Here is a 20535-nt window from a genome sequence, read left to right on the forward strand (position 1 = left end):
CTGCATTAAACCGATCTAGAGATACAGGAAAATGGCCTCAAGAATATAACACAAGCTACCCATGCATGAAGGTAAAATTTCTAAGATGGGAAGATGGGGATCCGACGAATTGGGAGAAAGATATGTATAAGAAAGATTAGTGCGCAAAAACATACGGAATTGAAAACTACGCGTATAAGAAGATGTGTTACTTAAGGAGATCATATAACCCTGAAAACTTGCAGATCTATAGGAGAGGATGAAGAAGGTCAACTGTCCTCCTCTCTAGTAGTGATCCACATAATAGGGGCTGCGAAGACGCTCCTCAAATCGTTGTCTAAATCTTTTCCACGCGCGTACCACGCAATCAAGAAGGGTCTGCCCCTTCTTGCTATCCATGTTGAATCTTGGATTTTGATGATGAAATCAATTGATGAAGTTATGATCTAATCAGTATTTGAGTGATGTAGGACTAACTTTGATCATGGAAAGACAAATTGATTGAAGCAAGAGAATCAAAAGTTAGGTCGGAGAGCATCATTTCATAAGATTAGACGTCGGTTCGGAGGACTGGTTGACATGTTGGCAGAAGGACTTCATGCCATAAGTTCGGGCATTAGGCCAGAAGGATCGAACATTGCTCCAAGAAGATCAAATATTGTGGGAGGTCAACATGTCGATGGTCGGGCAATATATTGAATGAGAGAATGATGCGCCAAAGATTCGAACAAAGCACCAGATTAACCAATAACATGCTGGACAATATAGGATTAGTTTTTGTAATCGATCATGTCTTGATCGAAGTAGGTTAGATCGTAATTAAGTTAGTTTTGGGTATAACCATTCTAACTCAATTAGGGGTCCATTAAGCCTGATCTAGTGTTGAGTTGGGCTCATTGGGATACTTATTCAGTGACCCAAAGTTAGGTCAAGCAGTGCCACCACCAAAATAGATGGTGGAACTGCTTGTGAGCTAGAAAAGTATGAAATATACTTCTTCCAAAAGATCCGATAGTGGTATCGCTTAGTGTCAGTGTTGCAGGCAGTGGTACCACCCAACAAAGGCGGTAGTATCACCAGTATCCTAGATACCCGGGATGAGACTTTTTTTTGCTCTATTTTTGAAGTTGTTTGGGGTCTATAAATATCCCACTAATTCCTACTCAGGTAAACAAGAAAGAGAGTAGAAATAGGAAAGAATACTTGAGTAAAAAGATGTTATAATCTCTCTTGAAGTATAGAGTCTCTTCCTCCTAGTGTTTAGAAGCATTTCTAAGGGAGGAGTGAGGTCTTAGTATAAAAGAGATATGTAAAAATTCTCTTCTGAGCATCTGAAAAAGAGAAAGAGTTATAAAAAGGCTAGTTGATCTTCGCTCATTGAAAGAATATTGAAAGAGGAATTGGGAGTGGATATAGGTCGGGATGATCAAACCACTATAAAATTAGATTATATTTTTATTCTGCTCTTTATTGTCATTACTTATTGATTGAATTGTCTACCACTCTCACTTGTAATATATTTCTGATACAGCTTCATTAAATAAAATTTTTTAAACTGACGTTTTAACGAAAACACTAACTCAACCTCCACACACCCCCCCCCCCCTAATAGTCCACATACCCTAAATAGAGGCTGTTGGCTGAGGATGAGAGAAGGAGAGGAGAATATAAGGTGGTAGCAAAAAATCCTAACTCATTGTCCTTTGATTCTCTCCTATTTATAGAGGTCCCCTATCAACTTAACCCTAATAGATCTTATCATATTGGGTAATAGATCTCCATCCAACTACTCAAGCCTCTTAGATAAGTGGGTCTCTACCTAATAATCTCTCATTGGCTCTTATTGGATCTCATTTATATGATCCAATAATTCAAGGGCTTATTGGATATCGAATAAGATAGGAGCTCCCGCGGATATCTCATATTCAAATCTCGACTCGTCGCAACTCCTACCATATGTGTGACTCTCTAGGCCCATTATCAAATTGGTCATGAGTTATACCTATTAGAACTCCTTCTGGCTCAGTGGATTATTATCTATATAATTCACTTGACTCATCGATTACGGATGTACTAGGCCACTACGTCGTAGTCCCCAAATGATACAAGAGAATTCAATCCATTGGACATATCTATCCTCAGTTATCATGTATCTATAATCCCTTGTTTATCTAATACCCTAGAGACCGTATACTGAGCATGGTGCTATCAGGCCCTTACGGTTTCTACTCGAGTCTCGCTCTAATCAAATTCTCCTATAGAACTCTTTCTCTCTCGATCCAAATAACCTTGGTTAGGGATTTGCTTAAGCAAAAATACATAGGATATTCCTCTCATAACACCAAGAATAGATGATCCTCTATCGACACTTAATAGCCTCGTAAGGTTGGCTGCTACTCTTGATTACCAATTGTGCTAAATTTGGAAGTTCCAGACTTATAAGTCCAGTAGCAAAGAGTAAAGTATTCATATAGAACATCTTTGGTGTCTCAAGTCTAAGGACCAGATACACTATTGGGACAATGGAATCGCTATTGACAATAAGGCATCATCAACTATCCAGCATTCTGTGAGTGGATTAATCAGTGAATCCATTTTCCAATGAGCACCTGCACCGTATCCCTAGTGTCCCCACACGAGCAACTAAGAGACTAATCGCCTCCATCATATGGACATGTGTACAATATACTAGTATATCCAATCATCTTAATGTCCCTCTTGAGTGACTTATGACCAGGATTATTTAGGATATGTGTTTAAAGGCGAATCGATCTCATTATCATGATCTCATCACGATCTGATTCCCATTACACAGAATCATGAACATCACAATATATACAGCATGTAAGATAAAGTGATAAAATATAAAATAATATAATAAGCAAAAAAGAATATGTATCATGTCACACGTGTCATCACTTATATGATTGACTTGCGAGACATCCATGAGTAGCAATCTCTTACTTAACCTAAAGGCAATCATATACGTGTTTGATCTCAAATCCTTGTAACATTTAAAAAAAAATCTAAGATGTTATTTTCAGATGACTTTGTGAATAGATCTATAATGTTATCTTTAGATAAAATTTTTAATTCTTTTCGTTGCTACATTTCCTCAGGCCACGACCTCACCTCATTGTAATACGAGGGAATCAACCCCTGACACCTCAAAACCACTCGCCCACGGTAACACGTACGTAGGCCATCGAGCAGAATCGTCGTTTGCCCACCAAAAGAAACCCTCGAGACCTCTAAAGATCGAACATACAAACAAGTCTTGTTTAATTAGCTTGACTGATGTCTGGGAATGAATTAATTAGTTACTCACGTGCACCGCAAAGCACACACCCATTCAAAGGTCAAAATAAAATAATACAAAATTTAAATGTATATCCTTGCATGTATACAATTAATCTCTACCTATTGACTAGTGGAAATAATAATAAAATTAAAAATCAGATTGATGTTGATATTTTATTTTTTAAAAAAATCAAATAATTATAGCACTAGTAATAAAAAGATGTTTTTTAGTAGTAGGAATATTTGTTAGTTATTAATCAGAGTATTTATATATGAACGATTTAAGGATTTGAAGGGATATACATGAGAAATGTAAAATTTTTGGAAACACATATATAATATTCAAATATAAAGAGGAAATATGTTATGTCGATGTAGATAAAACATCAAAGAACACCATTATTTCACATCAATGCCATTGAAAAGCATGCCAAATCAATGCGACAATTCCAACGACGAAGCTTCCTCGAAGCTCACTGCCGTCTCCCACTCTTCTCTCTCCTCATCCCTGTTTTAACTCTTTCCTCTCCCCTTCTCTACCCTCCCCACCCAAATCTCGCTCTCTCTCTCTCTCTCTTCCTTCTTCCTTCTTCTTCTTCTTCTTGTTCTTCTTCTTCTTCCACGCCTCGAAATGAAGCTAAGTGTGGATTCCTTCTTGAGCTCTTTCAAGAAGTACTCCGCCACCGCAAAGAACAAGAAGAAGGGCAGGCGCGCCATCGCTCGAGCCGACGCTTTGAACGCGTCTTCTTCTTCTTCTTCCGCTTCTTCTTATTCGGAAGAGTACTCGACGGCAACTGGCCTCCAAACAACGCCGAGATCCGTCCTCCAAGCGGCCCACGGAAAGGCGCCGCTTTTTCTCTTCCCTGATGAGGTCTCCTTGCTTGACCTGTTCAACATGTTCGACTGCGACGGGGACGGCAAGATCACGAAGCGGGAGCTGGAGGCGGTGCTGCGGCGGCTCGTCCCGGACGCGCCCACCGCAGAGGAGGTGGCGTCCATGGTGGCGGAGATGGACCGCGACGGCGACGGGTGTCTCAGCCTGGACGAGTTCGCCGCCCTCGGACCCGCGCTGGCCGCCAGCTCCGGCGGCGGAGAGTCCGAGCTCCGTGAGGCGTTCGCGGTATTTGACGCTGACGGGGACGGCAAGATCTCGGCGGAGGAGTTGCTGGGCGTGTTCGCTACGCTGGGCGACTGCGGGTGCACGCTCGAGGACTGCCGCCGTATGATCGGCGGCGTCGACGCCGACGGCGACGGCTTCGTGGGCTTCGAGGACTTCGTGCGCATGATGGACGGCCAGATACGTCGATGACCAAAATGGATGGCGGTGATGGGCGGAAGGATGGTTTTGTGAGACAAAATGTGAAAAAGACCAAAGGGTTGGGTGCGGATCAATCAACCCGATGGAATCAAAGAAAAAGGTTCCGTTTGTGGCTTCTTCATGTACAAATATCTTCAAGAATTACTCAGAGGTTTCTTGGCTTTATTTCTCCATCAGTTGTTATTGGTATGATGAGCGAATATGACGAGGATGATGATGGCTCACACAAGGTTTTAGCCAAGTTTCCACATTGGGCCCATACTTATCGTTATCCAAAGTGATAACAATGAGGGCTAATATTATCACTTGTAATTAATTATCATTAGCATCTTGTTCCTTATATTTTTAAAAATTATATTAGGATTTCTATATTTATTAAAGTAAAATATTTAATTTTATTTCTCCTCATCGATTTTACCGATAAAAAATTATACATGCTTGGTGGGAAACCAAGGTAAAGCAAAGTCAACACGTGCTTAGTGATCAATTCTGTACTATTTCGATCAAGAGAATCGATGACGTAAGGAAAAACAAGATTAAATGCTTCACTTTCATAAGTATAGAGATCATAATTTAACTTATGTAGATGCAAACTTAGACATGCATCAAATGAAAATACAAGAAATATATCTGTTTTTTTTTTATATTGGCTATAAGAAAAGATTTAATGTTGTATATTTCTTATCACTTATTTGTTTGTAACGAATGCCAATTTCACAAGTATTAGTTATTTTAGATACTTTTGTTAAATTATTTATTGTATTACTAATGTAATGCTGTCACTTTTTATACAAAAATAATTGTAAGATCTTCGTAATTAACACATGGATGCATTTTAATAAAGCCATATGTTGGCAAATAAACCAGTCTTCATGTATTAATCATTCATGTGTGTCAGACGTGGTATTCGTGCGTGCTAACAATTGATGTTTGAAATACCGATACTTTGATATTGTGCATGATACTACTCTCTATCAATTTTTGTGTTGTTTGATTTGGTGTATGACTTATGTTACCCAGATGTTGTATATCTAGCAAGATATGATGACTCTTTACAACCAGTTATCATCAGTGTCATAGAGTGCAATACTTAATCCAATGAGAAGTTAGCCATCGTGGAGCCTTTCCTGCAGTATTAAATGTCTAGGGAGGATCAACGTATATACTCACTCCAAAGGGGAAGGGTCAATTTACATGCCTTGTCATTGGGAGGAAGCTAATATCTTAGCAGATCGATAAAACTTTTATGCTTCCTACTGCAACACGACACGCATTGATCCTCTTTCGTATTACTATAATGGAAGTACAACTGGTGGAAAGCGACAACTCCCTCCACACAATATCCCGAGTTCATGACAAAAGATCAGAAGCTTAAATAGCCAAAAACCTGGAAGGATTATTTACACTGCTGCACTTCGGTGCAAATTTTGCAGCATTTCCCAACGTTCTTAGTGCAGGTTTTAATTTCGCACCCCAAAAAATAAGAGGAGACAGCAAAAATAAAATCACTACGACTCTTGAGCACCTTTAATTTCAGTATACAATGTCTCTGTACATAGCCAGTTCCATGTAATATGGAGACCGGCAAATGCCGGACTGATCCTCCTGGCATGTGTAGATAACTCCGCACTGCTTCCCCATAGCTTCAGAACACTGAGCAACGTCCGCTGGAGCTTAGCATTGCTTTTCCAACTCGGACAAGTAGAGAGCCAGGTCTGGTTGCACTAAATTTTTCCCATCATTGTGCTTTCAGAAACCTTAGGCTGCCCAAGAGATCTCATAAGATGGTTTAGGTCCTCCACTTTAACTCTTATGCAACCGGAGCTTGAGATGGCAAGGCATCCTGTGAACCAGACCCGTAGACACCAGATTTATAGTCATATGAAGTCGGCTGGTCTTCGGAAGAGTTCATAATGGGCACGTTGTCTGCAGAGTTGAATGCAGGTTCAAGATTCTCATTGATGCTCTTTGTTGGCCTTCTTAATCTTTTTGACCTTTCTTGGACAATATGATCTTCCTCATACCCACTTGGACTGGGTTCATCAGTTTCAAGTAGCAGATCCATGTCCTCTGCAGTTCTCTGAGGGTTCTGCAACTGTAAAGGATTATCCTTCTGGGATTTTGCTTTCCTCTGCACAACGGATGTAAAGATCCATCAAAACCAAAGTAAAGACAAATAAATCTACAACAATTTTATTGGATGATCAAAGTGCAGATGACCATCTGCTTGTGTTAGTTCTTAAAGGAGAACTGTAACAAATGACTATTTCCATGCATACTCACTAAATATAAAATCCTCTGAATTTCTCAAAAGAAAATTGGAGTTATTTTCTCCATCCAATTATCATCCAAAATTACACTAAATTAAATTAAAATAAACTAGCAGTTCATTGATTTAAGATTTAATTTGAAAAATATTCACCAACTAACTAAAGATATAATTAAGAATTCAAATAAATAACACTATGCATTTGAAGTTCTGAAGGCATAGGTGCTGCTCTGCAGCTGTTGAATTTTTAATAAATCCATTCTACATGAAAATATACCCATGTTCATACACCCCAAAATTTTTGTCACCATCAAATAATTTTTCTAGTTCTATCAACTCAAGAGTGTTTTTTAAAAATCGGTAAGTCGATGCAGTTTGTCCAAATTCAACATATTTGTCACTAGCCAATTGTTGAGAACGGTGAACTTATGACAGTCAACATTAGAAATTAGGCATCACTTAACAAATAGCATGATAACACAAGAATAAGAAAAAAATTGCATCCAGATGTAACAAAAGAAAATATTTGATGTAAGTGCAAAAGAAAACACCATAATCCATTATTTAAAATTTTCATCATAAAATTCAGATGTGCAAATTATGAACCGTGAAGCAACTTTATTTTAGCCAAGAAGACCTTTTTCCTATGTGCATTCTCTTTCTCCAACTCGTTTTCTGCAGAACCACTGTTTGTGAAGTCCTCCAGAGATACATCCCCCTCCTCATCTACTCGTATTCCCTTTAACCGCTTTTTCTTCTGTCGATCCTTTGGCTGCTAAAGAAAGATGACGGTAACTATAATCAGCCATAAGTGAAGTAGAACTTAAATTGTTTGATATATTTAACAAGAAACTCCAATTATGATAACTACATAAACATTGTTCTACACTGCAAAACCAGATAAAAGATATTCATCCAAAATACTAAATTATGAAACTCAGAGCTATTTTGACCAAGGTTTTAAATATCAATCCTTTACCAATTTTGGTAATCTATCAGACCATGTATGCCAAAATACTATTCAATACACACCATATGAATTGATATTTGGAACCATGACTCTGACATACCATGGTGAGACAAACCATATCTAGATAACCACTATAGCTTCGGAGGTTGAGTGGAAAACAAAGAAATGTTGGGTGTTAAGGGATAGCCACCTGTACCGGTATTTCTCTCAATTTCTGCTCCAACTGAGCATCATCAAGGAGTAAAGAAACAACATCCTCAGGCTTCAAGAGATCACCCTGAACATGACCACCTGTCATGACGAGCTGCTGCACGGTATTCTTCTGGCTTGCCCGTTGCAAAATCTTTTCTTCAACTGTTTCTTTGCAAATGAGTCTATAAACGGTAACCTGAAGAGTAATATGACATATCATCAATGAAGGCATCTCAGTACACATCAATACACTGAAGTTGAATTAAAAATAAAGGTTGCAAATGCAACAGTTTCTGTCTATGTCAGGCAGACAGACAAACTGTCCAACCGGAAAAAGAAAAATGCAGACATCCAGGCATATCTATGATGTGCATAAACCAGTGGTATTTTTTCCACATGGGCTTTAAGTTCTCTTACAAGTTTCAATTAGATCCAACTGGATAAGTCCATACCACCTTGCACGAAAAATGAAGTGCTATTTAAAAAGGTAAAAAAAGATGTTACAGAAGTTCATTCATGATTTTCAGGTTAAGCTACAGATGATGTGAATATGAACTGATAATTCCATGGAAAGACTCTAGAATTACTCCTTTTGCTAAAATGGAAATAGTTTCTCTTTTAAGAAATTAATGAAGGTTATTATTTGCTGTAGAAAGACAGGAATAAGCAACAATTCTTAATATCCATATAAAAAAAACTATACTAGGTCATTCCATAAGGAAAATGTTGTCTGAGATGCTTCAAATTCACATTAATAAATGTTAAATATGGTACAGTACTCACAAATATGAGAAAGGATTATAGTTGTTCCAGGTTATGAAAATTTCAAAACAAGTGATATAAAGAAAATATACACAAAAAAGAAATCCAAATATGCTAAGTAACAAGAATTTAATATAAAACTATTCATGAAAAATCTATTTATTTTTACTCTGTAATCCATGCAATGATAGAACAAATTACAAGTTCTAAAATCAACCATCCATCTTGCCCAACATACACAGTCAATTGAAGGGCTTGCTGCATGGTCCAAGGGCTAGAAACCTAAATCCTAAAAATGACCCCACTTCCCCATGCCTCCTGCAATCCCGCCCCCTGCAATTCTCACAGTTGCCCTGCATGCTGCCACTCACCTCCCACCACACAGTGGTACTCCTATCCTCATCCTCCTCGTCGGCCACCAACTTATCCTCCTCAACCGCCACCGACTTATCCTCCTCCCCTCTTCTTCTCCACCTCCTCACCCTTCCCTCCTCTTCTTCCTCCATATGTTGGTATGCAGGAACGGACTGGACCCATAAGTTCTGACCAAGAACCCACATGAATCCAGTACTCAAAATTGAGAACCTTACTTAAATACACTTCAAAAGTTCACAGAAGCCTACAGAAGGCTGATCACATGCTTTGAGTTTCAAAAAGCAAAGGGGGACCACAAAGTTTTTTCTTCGCAGGTCTCTACATTCTAACAGAATTTCAATTGCATCAACTATTTTGCCAGAAAATATTGCTCATCATTTGCAACAAAATTCATATATTCTCCTTTACATGGTAATAATTTATAAAAAAAAATGTATCAAGAGAACATGGCTCCGGTGATGTCAAAGATTAAATAGCCCAGTATCTCATGCCGGGCTATGCAAATAGAAACCAGCATTGGTTACAAATACTTCAATGAATATATAATTGGTTGTTTAATTATTATGTACATTACACTTCGTCAGAATTAGAATATAGGTGATTATAACAATAACTAAGCAATGTATACCCTTGTGCAAATATAAGGTAGACGTCTTTACACCCGTAAGTATAGTTTCGTTATTTAATTATTATGTTCATTACACTTCCTCACAATCAGAATATAGGTGATTATAACAATAACTAAGCAATGTGCAAATATAAGGTAGACATCTTTACACCCTCAAGTATTGTTTCATAGATTTAGACAGCAAGACTATTAAAAACCTTGGAGTATGCAAAACTTGACAATGTTTGCATGTTATTAATTTCACTGACCTCCTTTGTCTGACCCAATCGATGTGCCCTATCCATTGCCTGTAAGTCTAAAGTTGGATTCCAGTCACTCTCATAGAAGATGACAGTATCAGCAGCAGTCAAATTAATACCAAGCCCTCCAGCTCTTGTACTCAGCAAGAAAACAAAAATATCATTCCTGCACAGAAACAAAATCCTAGGTCAACTAAAGCAAAGTATTAAATAGCTTAATCATCAAATATCTTAGTTATAGGACCCCTGTACCAATTTAATTCACATACTTCTAAGATATTACTATAAAGAAGACTGCTTACCTGCGCTGGAAGTCTCTGACCATGTCACGACGGTCCATAATAGTAGATGATCCATCTAGTCGAAAATACTTGTACTTCCTATAGTTCATATAGTCCTGCAAAATATTATAGTGTTCTCATCTGGAAGAAGCTGCTAGTTCGTAGTAAAAAAAGTATGTCACTACCATTGATAGATATAAATACATCACAATGGAACCTCTGAATACTGAAGGAAAAGAAAACTTGTTTCCTTTGAACCAAGGTAACAAAATAGAGGCATGGGCTTTTAAGTTCTAAATGTTAAGAAACTGTCCTTTCTGTTAAATCCTTTTATGTGTCTAATATCATCGAAGCAATGAAGCCCTTTCAGCATGAGGATTCGTACCCATAAAAAACAAACTGCAATTCCCTAACAGACAGCAAACTTTTTAAGGTTAATTTAAGTTAAGAAAAGTTGTAGAAACTAGCCATGCTATTCAAGAACTAGTCATCCATAACCAATAACACTCTTTAATGCAAGAATCTAAGAACATCATTGGACTTCTGTACTCCATGTTCACTAGAAATCCTCTCCATCAAAGTGGAGGCTATCAGATAATCAGAGCCATGTTTCTTACTAGATAATAGTAGCTAACACCACAGTTAAACACTACACAACCTTTTCCGGGAAAATAAAAAAATGTTATCTGATAAGATGATCCAGCATATGTTAGCAAGTATGTTGTTTCAGACTAGATGATCCAGAGCATTCTAAAGTAGAAGTCTGTTAAATCATTGTTGAAGCTTAAAAGACAGACCAACACTCAAAACTGGAACACAGTAAACTTTTCATTTACTATCCCACTCTTAGCAATTAAATTTTTTGAAAAAACTAATTGACCCACACTCTAAAGCCAAGTTCTCATCACATAGTTGACATTGCTGAGAAGTTTTGAGGGGAAAAAAGATATAAAGGCTGTCAGTAGAAATTACAAATACCTCAAGAATATTCAACATTTTTGTCATCTGTGCAAATAAAAGCACACGATGATTTTCAGCCCGGAGACGTTTCAGTAGTATATCCAGTGTTTTAAGCTTCCCAGAATCCTACAAAAAAGATTTGTAGATTAGTGGCTACATCCAATGACAATTTAACAGCATCACACCTAATAAAACAACCTAAAATAGCTGAAAAAGCATGACCACCAACAGATTCCACAGATTAGCCTGGAGGTTATCTCACATTTCAATTGTTCTATAAATCAAAAATCAGTACCGTGAGCATTTTAGCAGGATCAAAGCTTTGCATGGGTGGTGAAGAACCAAAAATCCTGTATGGAAGCTGAAAAATGGGCTCAATCGCATATGACTGAGAAATCTCTTCGATCAAGTGATGATGATGCATAGGCCTTCTAGGACCATTAAACTCAGAGGTGCGTGCAAATCCAAGAAACAATTTCTTCATCCAAGGATGATGAAGTTCCTCATTTATTTGGTAGGCAAAGCTCCTGTCAGGACACTGAGCATGTATCTGTGAACCAGAATATAAAAATTAATGCCAAAAAGAGATTGCCTGAGTATAATTCAAAACCATTGATAATTGTGCAAATAACACACTAAGCTACATTTTTGAAAAGACTATCTTCTCTGTATATAGCAAGTGAAAATCTGATATCAGCAATAGTGAAAGAAAGATAAACAATTGAACTTACTGGTGGAGCTCTGGCTCGTGGAATGAATGCATACATTGCACGCAAAAGCCTGATGTTCGATGTATACCTATCATTATGAGAGGTAACCAAAGCCTCATATGGGGCATCACCAAGACCAGTTGCAAGCCTTCTTCTAAGCAAGCTTGCTTCAGACCTTGTTGGCAACAGCAACATCCGTGCAATAGTTCTAGTAGTTTGTCTATCCAAATGACTATTTTCAAGATCATCACCTTCTGTCTCCATAAACAGGTCCAAGGTTTCATCAATGAGTTGTCTATTCCACCTTAAGACAGAAAAGAACAGCCTCTCAAGTAGCACACACTTGGCTAAAAATGAGACTTCTATAGGTGATAAATCCATCAGACGAGTAAATCCAAATGTTCCACTAACTTCAGAAGAGTTTACTAGGCATTTATACTTTGGCAATTCAGACTCATAAATGTTGCCTGGTGAAAATATATCAAAAAGCCTCTCAAAATATTCACAGTGAACACCACGTCGAGGAATAGAAAAAGGTACTTCAGTGCTTCGAATAATTTCTTGATGGATCAGCTTTGGCACCTGAAATTTGAAAAAAATACTACAATAAAAGAAAAGAAGAAAAACATGGACATAGTAAACTGAAAGGTCAATCCCATGGAAGCGCATAATCAATTGATAAATGAAAAGGGAATATGGAAAAAGCACCTTATATGTTATTGGATTCCTATTTCCTGCATAATTAACATCTACTCCCTCCAATGGAGATGGAAGAAGAGAATTTGGGATCTCCGCAAAGTAAAAATATGAGCTTCCTTCATTACGCTCAAACAACTCTGGATGATTGCACACCTAAAATATAAAGAAAGGAACATTCTCAGATAATAGACCTCACTATTAGAATATCACACATTTACAAGATAACCCAGAGTGTACCGAATATACTACAGGATGAACAAGGATTAAAAGTATTTATAAAGACTACAATTTTTAAAGTTTACATAAAAAGGTGTACCTTCCTTAATTGTATGACAATATTCATCAAGTTAACTATTTTCTTCTCATTCATATGGCCACGGCTACCATCAAAAAGCTCGGCAAGGGATATCTTGTTCTTTATAGCACGATAAAAAGCCTGCTGTCGAGAACTCAAGTTACAATGAACTGTGATTTCTGTCTTCCCTGTCATCTCTGATATGACATCTTTCTTAACTCGCCTCAGCATGAAAGGCTTCAATACTGCATGCTACAAGAATAAGAAGAAAATCACATACCCCTAGAAAGAAACATCTATCCTTATATAATTAACAACTCGAATATGACCTTTGGGATTGGCATAACATATATAGATAACATTTCCATTATATAGATACCATTACTGGAAACTTAACTAGCAAAGACCTTAAAATACTTATCAATACATGAAAATACATAACCTGTTGCAAAGAAAATAGACTACGAAAAGGAATATGCTAATGAGTATTTATGAATATTATCTCAAGTAAAAAAATCTATAAAGTGAATATGTTGCTTATATATCCGTATATATGATTTTGTACATACAGGTCCTGTGGTCTATTTACCCTTGACCACATCAAGTCAGGTTAAGTTTTTCCTCTCTATTCCAAGTAAATATTTCAAGAAAGAAGATGTGATGCAATGTTGGCAAACTATGCTTTTCATTTTCAGTCAAGCAGAGAGCTATCAGATATAGTTAATGTACTCATGCTACATAACAATTACACTCACCAGTCTATTGAGCTGATGTTCATTTAAGGTGCCTCCATGTTCTGCATGACTCTCAATACTGACAATAAAAAAGGAATTTAGCAAGAAATGCATTGAAACAAAACTTGAACAAGAAAGAATCCTACAAAGCCATACCCTTTAGAAAACCACTCATCAAACTGCTCATGACTGTCAAACAAGGTTGGCATAATAAAATGAAGAAGGGCCCACAACTCAGCCATATTGTTTTGTATTGGAGTTCCAGTCAGAAGCAAGCGATTTCTACAGTTAAAGCTGAGCAACGTCTTCCATCGTATACTACAATATATAAATAAAACAGGATGCACATGTGAGTTATAAAGAAAAGCATCCTTCTATAACAAGGATGTTAGTTGAGATGGAGACCTATATATTGGCTGCAAAGTAGCTTTAAGAAATTCAGAATAAATAAAGTTTTTTAAAGTTTCTATCAATAAATATGTAAAAAAATCACAGAATAAAACAACCACCTGCTTGAACTTTTTATAGCTTGGGCTTCGTCTAAAACCATATATTGCCATTTTAGCCGTCGTAAGTACTTCTCGTCAGTCACAATCAACTGGTAGCTTGTAATTAGTATGTGAAATCTAGCATCCCTATAAAGAAAGAAGCTATTAGTGATCACAACAATACAAAATGGGAGTTACAGTTTACCAATACAAGATCAAAAGAAGAATAGCATGTTCATAGCCACACACAACTTACCTTTTATAAAGACGCTTTGCATTAATGTTTTTCCTGAGTACTGTTCTTTCATTTAACCCACCCCAGTATGGAAGTGTTCTGAAATCAGGGCAGAACCGACTGACTTCATCAGCCCAATTATTCAAGACAGAAGATGGTGCAACAACCAGAAATGGACCCCAAATATTCTTTTCCTGCTCACATAATTATCAAATGTAAAGGAACATGCAAGAGTTGTAGTTGTTGAAAGCTGAAACAGATCTTTAAAAACTTGGTATGCCAAACTGTAAACCGAAAATAGCTCTAATCCACCAACAAAAACATAAAATGTGAACTAAATTCTAGACAAGAACATTCGTGGTGGTCAACATAACTGGACTAAATTACATAATTTGCTAACTTTAAACAAGTTTTTTCTTGCTTATCTAGCTAACTATGTAATCTGGACCAACAAGAAAATCAATTGCAAATGTTATATTAACCCACCCTTTAGGTGGGTTGCTTTATCTTGGGTTATTCAGTCAGAACTCTTTTGAATGGTAATTTGATCATTCTCAACTCTAACCAGTTTATCAAAATGCCTGAACCAGAGATACCCTAAGTCATAACAGATATATGGAAACTAACATGTGGCATTCAAACACAGTTCTGACCATCACTTAATAATCGGTCACCAACCTCAGCCAAATGAGCCAAGAAGGCCATAGCTTGGATTGTCTTTCCAAGGCCCATTTCATCAGCAAGAATTCCATTCAAACCCTGTACAAAAACAGAAGTGAAAAAAGAAGTAAGCCAAGAAGCCCCAAGAAAGGCTTGAAAAGCCGAGTGATATCCAATTGTGGCAAGAATTTTTGCAGAGGATCCAAATAATTACCTGTTCATAACAGTTAACTAGCCATTGCAATCCTTTCAGCTGATATTCTTTAAGATGCCCTTTAAACATCTCTGGTGTTTGTACAGTTGATGTTACAGGCATTGTGGAGCTGAAGATACATATCATGATATAGTTAACGTTAGACTATAACAAGCAATAGCTATTCCTTTCTTGTTTTGGTCAATGGATGGTGCTTAGTATGAGTAAACTTACGGGTTTAGAAGGTCTATGTCATTTGACCCTCCAGCTGAGTCATTTCCCTGATCCTTGGTTTCAGCTACTTGTCGCAGCTTTAAACATGCATAATCAAATTCATTTGTAATCTTTTTCTGCTGAGAAACAGCTTGTTTGGCGGCCCTGTGAGCTTCCTTCTTAAGTTCAACTTCTTCTGGATCCTCTTCATCCTCTGATTTAGAATCAAGAGGCAATGATTCCTCTTCTGGAAGTTTAGCTTCACCTTCTACCACCAATAAGTTCTCCACAGGTTGTGCTGAAGACTTGTTCCCCATGAAATGACTGTACAGCTCCGTCTGTGATATGAGAAAGTTAAGTCTCTGCTGTTGTCTCTTAGCTTCACGTAATTCTTCCTCACGCTTCAAAGCTTCAGCTGCATCCCTTTCTTCTTTCTTCCTCAGTTCAGCCTAAAACCACATTTTCAGTTAAACCTCAAGGGTTCAAGTTCTTTCAAATAGCATATACTCACTTAAGGATGCTTAAAGAAGAAATTGATATTCCCAATTGGTTTACCAATGTCCTGGAATATATATTTAAGAACCAAAAAATGTATAGAGACAAAATAGCTTTTTTGATAAAGCAATAAGCAAACACCATCAGAACTTATTTTATCCAATTCACCAGTTTTTAAGTTAAAGATCACAATTACAGAAAATTCCTTGCATGGACCATATAATATATTGTAAAAGCTACAAAGAATACTGAGGAATGTTTATTTCACACATCTACCACTTTTCAAACTGTTCTACATGCTTTAAGGTACAATATTTAAAGATTGATATTGAATCAAAATCATTGTTAGCATGTTTCACCACATGATCCAATACATTTCAAGAAGGGAAATAATTTCTGCAGCAAAGAATCCAGCTCTAAAAAAATCCTATTGCTTAGTCAATTTATCACATATTTTATTCTAGAGATATTGGAACTGCTCCACTAGCACCTTAAATCAAGGATTAGGGTGCTTGATACCGATCCAATTGCAATTCAACGCCAATCTAACATAGTAAAGTTCTATGCAGTTCCATACTGCCACAATCTCAAATGTGCACCACTAGACATATGGAATTACATGAAAAATACGTGGCAAAAACTCCAACATATACAACAATGAGCTTTATAGCTATTTCATAGCATTTTACTCATTTTATGACCAAATTTTAGCTTCTGCAGATGGCAAACCTTCCAATCTTTAGTGCATGAGGACTTGGGATTTCTAGATGCCTAGAAATGGTAAAAGAAATAAAAAACTTCATTATGAAGTTTCTTGTGTTCTTGCATGGAATGATGTGCAGCGGATGGATATATCCTAACATATCCAAAGAACATATATAAACTATTTTTAAAAAGTTGTCAATCTTCAAGCCTCTATTTAAACCGGGAAGAAAAAAATACATGACAGGATTAAACACAAAGAAAGAGAAGGTACTACAAACAGTTCCTCTTGCTAACAATTTTTTCAACTATTTAACAGAAGAAAACATGGGTCTCATCTCATCCATGGTTATGCATACCAACCGAAATTTCATATGAAGAATGTGACCAAAACATGTAGCAAGTTGAATGTTAGTGAAATAACTTTGTCAGAACAACATTATTGAACTGCAAGACTGCATATGAAAAAATAGAGTAACATGGAAAGAAAGTGAATCCAACCACTCTGCAAAAATAGTTATATCACCATAGTCAAATGGAAATAACTAAAACATTTATAGTGTGGAAAAGAAAAGCTCAACTACCTGCTCCTTGTCTACTTTCTTCCAGAATATCAACATGTCTCTAGCTAGCCTTCTAGTTCGAACCGCAGCACTTCTCATCAGTCTTAGTGACCTACTCACCTTCAACTTTACCTGCAAATTTTATGTATATATACAATCAACTAGAATGGAAACAGAAAAATATAATCAACAATCAAATCGCGCCAAGTAGCAGAATGATGCATTCCAGAAACATGGTTAATACCTCTCTTTGACAAGTCTCCGAAAAACGTTTAGCATCTGTGAGTTGTTTCTTGTGAAAATTAGTAAATATCTTATGATGCTTCGGAATATCCCTTCTTACAATATTAAACCAGACTTTCCCTATCTTCTCTATCTCTTCCTTCTCAATCTCAGAAGGATCTTTCTTCACTATTTGCTTCTTTGGTAAGCTCCGTTCAATAATCTGTAATCAAATCAAAGATAATTCAAATTAAAAGGACCAAATAAGATTCCAATGCTTAAGTTTATCCTACTCATATAATCAATTTCTTTCTGCCAAAAACTGACCTCATAAGTGTCCCCTTTCTCCAAGACTTTGACATAATAAACCTGTAGAGTACCAGAATCTGACATGATTAACCGTCGGATCCTACCAGCTGCACCTTCCGGAATTGAAAATGGATCCAGACCAATGTCGCATACTTGAAGTGTAAATTTTTTATCAGAATTACCAAATGAGAGTGCCTTTAACCTAGCCTGAAGTGATTCATACTGGGGCTGAGGCTCATTCAATCCACCTTGATTGAGCGTGTCAAACCTTCTATCAGTAGCAATCATGGCAGCCAGAGACCGCAAATCTAAAGAACCATTTAGGAAATTTTCCTCAACTATAATGTCAGCAATACTTGGTAAGTTCAGCGAAGCCACAAGCTTATCATAAGTTGGAGGTATTTGGTATGTGATACCCTCACCAATGTCCAAGTAAGTAGAATCCATGGACAAAGTGTACCTATTACCCCCATCGTAATCCACATCCAAATCAGCTTCGTAATATCCAGGTGATATTTCCATCTTACGCGATGTTGTTTCCCCCTTAGCAGAAACTAGAGGCTCACCAGTGAACTTCCTAGTTTTACTCCCATGACTTCGCTTTGTACCTGACATTGCTATCCGAGAGGAAGCCAATCCTGACAACGATTCTTTGGACTTCACTTTCCTATATTTTTGCACATGATCACTGAGCATCGCACGGTATTGTTCCTCGGATATTCCGTTTTCATATTCTTCATCGACCTCATCATTACTGTCAGTATCATTCCTCAAGGATGAGTTTGCAACAGCCTCAGACTCGACACCATGCCTCCTCCTCCTCCGGATCAACTCTGGAGATATTTCACCATTGCACCGCTCAAAAAGAACCCCCTGACCTGTTTCACAAACAATCATGAAGAAAGAAACAATGCATACAGATCACGATTAGAGCAAAGAGTACCCAAATGCTAAGTATCACACTAAAAGATATATATTTTTTGGGCAGTAAAAGCATTAACAGGCAACGGGTCTCTAGAGTGTAATCTGTAGTCACGATACCATGTACTATAAATATAAAAAGGAGAAAAGAATAGAAGAAAGAAACTAAACAAAGAACATAAAGGCGAGTACCTTGGCTGCTTCTATTCTCGTCCTGACTACTATCCTCATAATTATGAAATTCATCATCTGGTTGTGGTACTTGAAAGCTCATTAACGGCTACATGCAAACCAACAACATCAAGAACAATACATTAGAATGGAAATATAAATACAGTAGACCCTCATATAAGAAAGAAAGAAAAGCAAAAATGCGTACTTTAACAACAAATAGCAACAGGAATCAAGAAACAACGAAGGAGCAAACAAAACAATCATCATAATTGATGGTAATGCTCGCGGTACAATCATATAATAATATATTTAAAAAAAAAAAGCTTTAGAAAACGAAAAACCAACTAGAGTGCTAAGAACAACAACGGCCTAAAACCAAACGAAAGCTGAATCTAACTCTGCACAGCCAATCACGAGAACCAATGCCACCAAGTTGAGGCAGTCGAGAGAAAGTCCCCATCAAGAATACTACAGAGAAGGCCAACCATTGTACGAAAAGGAATTACCTCGGGGATGGACGAGAATCTCGACAAAAAAATCAGAAGAAAGAGGCGAAGAGGAACGAGAAGGAATTAGTGAGAATTACCTCGAGGTTGAAGAGATTGGAGTAGGAGAGGCCGTTCTTCGAGTGGTGCCGCCGCGGCTCCATCGAGGAACGGCGATCGACGTAGCGGCGGGAAGGATGGGGGGGGCGAGAGAAGCGACGTTCGGCAAAACCCTAGTTTCTCCTTGGTAGAATAATAAGCGGAGGAGACGAATCGGCACGTGGGCGGGGAGTGCGGGGGCCGATGACGAGAGGAAGAGGGAGGAGAGGGTTGGGAAAAGAGGCAATGGCGAGCGTGCGGAGGAGGAGGGGGAGAAAGCTAACGTGGACCGGGGGAATCGGTTCGGATCAATGCGCGAGTCGATTTTGGAGTTGGGTTTTTGATGGACCGCCGGTTTTAGATTTCTTTGGGTTCGGTCTGAACTTGACGGTTCTGTTAACGTTAGGCTTGTAAGAAAATATATAGTAAAGGCATAACCAAATGAAATGACGGGGTGAAGTCATTTTGGAGAACTATAGACAATTAATTCTTGGGGAAATTATCCACCCTTTTTTTTTAATCTGGCCTAGCTTTCCTGGCAGCACATTTCTCTAAAGCAATGTAAGTTGTAGCAATAGCTGTTTAATGTCAGTAATCAAATGCTTTATTTATGATCCATGGACTTGGGAAATAAATGTGTTTGCTAAAGTGAATCCATCTCACTTTGGACGATGATAAATCTTACTGCCTTTGCTCCACGGCATAGCGGTGAAGTATTCATGTAGATACATCTGGCCAGCTGCTTGACATATGCTTTCCTGATCACCAACGATGTCGGTAGCTCCACCCTCATGTAAACAAGTATATTTCTCGAATAGAATTAAGGTTCATCTTATCCGTTTTGATTATGAACCTCCCGAGTTTTCATAGTTTATTTACATCTAAAATAATTTTTATATTTTAAAAAAAATTACGTATAAGTTTTTTCCATCAAATATAAGTTAACAAAGTTTAAAGAGTCTTTATGGAAACTTACGACGATGATGAGGAGATAAAGGACGTAGAACAACAAGTTTTATGGGCTCTTTATAGCCCCTCATGCACAATCTGCTACCTGCATTGATG

The 20535-nt window shown here is 37.6% G+C and overlaps 2 protein-coding genes across 5 annotated transcripts; one reads left to right on the forward strand and one right to left on the reverse strand.

Moving 5' to 3' along the window:
- Nucleotides 1-3802: 3802 nt before the first annotated feature.
- Nucleotides 3803-4762, forward strand: LOC103994211 (uncharacterized). The gene has a single exon (XM_009414543.3). The coding sequence runs from the start codon at nt 3911-3913 to the stop codon at nt 4586-4588; it is 678 nt and encodes a 225-aa protein (XP_009412818.2). The 5' UTR covers nt 3803-3910; the 3' UTR covers nt 4589-4762.
- A 1335-nt stretch (nt 4763-6097) lies between these two features.
- Nucleotides 6098-19694, reverse strand: LOC103994210 (chromatin-remodeling ATPase INO80). 4 transcript variants are annotated; one of them, XM_009414542.3, is made up of 22 exons: nt 19473-19694; nt 18905-18992; nt 17810-18669; nt 17505-17705; nt 17282-17392; nt 15522-15949; nt 15309-15417; nt 15113-15193; nt 14456-14628; nt 14221-14346; nt 13868-14029; nt 13733-13790; nt 12999-13229; nt 12692-12835; nt 12005-12565; nt 11569-11823; nt 11292-11399; nt 10335-10429; nt 10042-10198; nt 8027-8224; nt 7504-7641; nt 6098-6728 (listed from the first exon to the last, which is right to left on the reverse strand). In XM_009414542.3, exons 1-22 carry the CDS (start codon nt 19533-19535, stop codon nt 6408-6410), a joined length of 4668 nt encoding a protein of 1555 aa, XP_009412817.2. In that variant the 5' UTR covers nt 19536-19694; the 3' UTR covers nt 6098-6407. The 4 variants fall into 4 exon arrangements, with proteins under 4 accessions (XP_009412817.2, XP_065050422.1, XP_065050421.1 ...); XM_065194350.1 differs by having other exon boundaries at nt 6271-6728; nt 7504-7638; nt 8033-8224; nt 19473-19672; XM_065194349.1 differs by having other exon boundaries at nt 6271-6728; nt 8033-8224; nt 19473-19672.
- Nucleotides 19695-20535: the final 841 nt, after the last annotated feature.

The sequence above is a fragment of the Musa acuminata genome, chromosome BXJ1-8, assembly GCF_036884655.1.
Source record: "Musa acuminata AAA Group cultivar baxijiao chromosome BXJ1-8, Cavendish_Baxijiao_AAA, whole genome shotgun sequence".
NCBI classification, from domain to species: domain Eukaryota; kingdom Viridiplantae; phylum Streptophyta; class Magnoliopsida; order Zingiberales; family Musaceae; genus Musa; species Musa acuminata.

Excerpts from the sequence above, each read along its gene's own strand:
- LOC103994211 (XM_009414543.3), top strand. The coding sequence starts at position 3,911 with ATGAAGCTAAGTGTGGATTCCTTCTTGAGCTCTTTCAAGAAGTACTCC.
- LOC103994210 (XM_009414542.3), bottom strand. The coding sequence starts at position 19,535 with ATGGAGCCGCGGCGGCACCACTCGAAGAACGGCCTCTCCTACTCCAAT. Across the intron at positions 14,030-14,220 it reads GCTATAAAAAGTTCAAGCAG|TATACGATGGAAGACGTTGC; the intron begins GTGGTTGTTTTA and ends TATATATTGTAG. Across the intron at positions 12,566-12,691 it reads GGAATCCAATAACATATAAG|GTGCCAAAGCTGATCCATCA; the intron begins GTGCTTTTTCCA and ends TTCAAATTTCAG.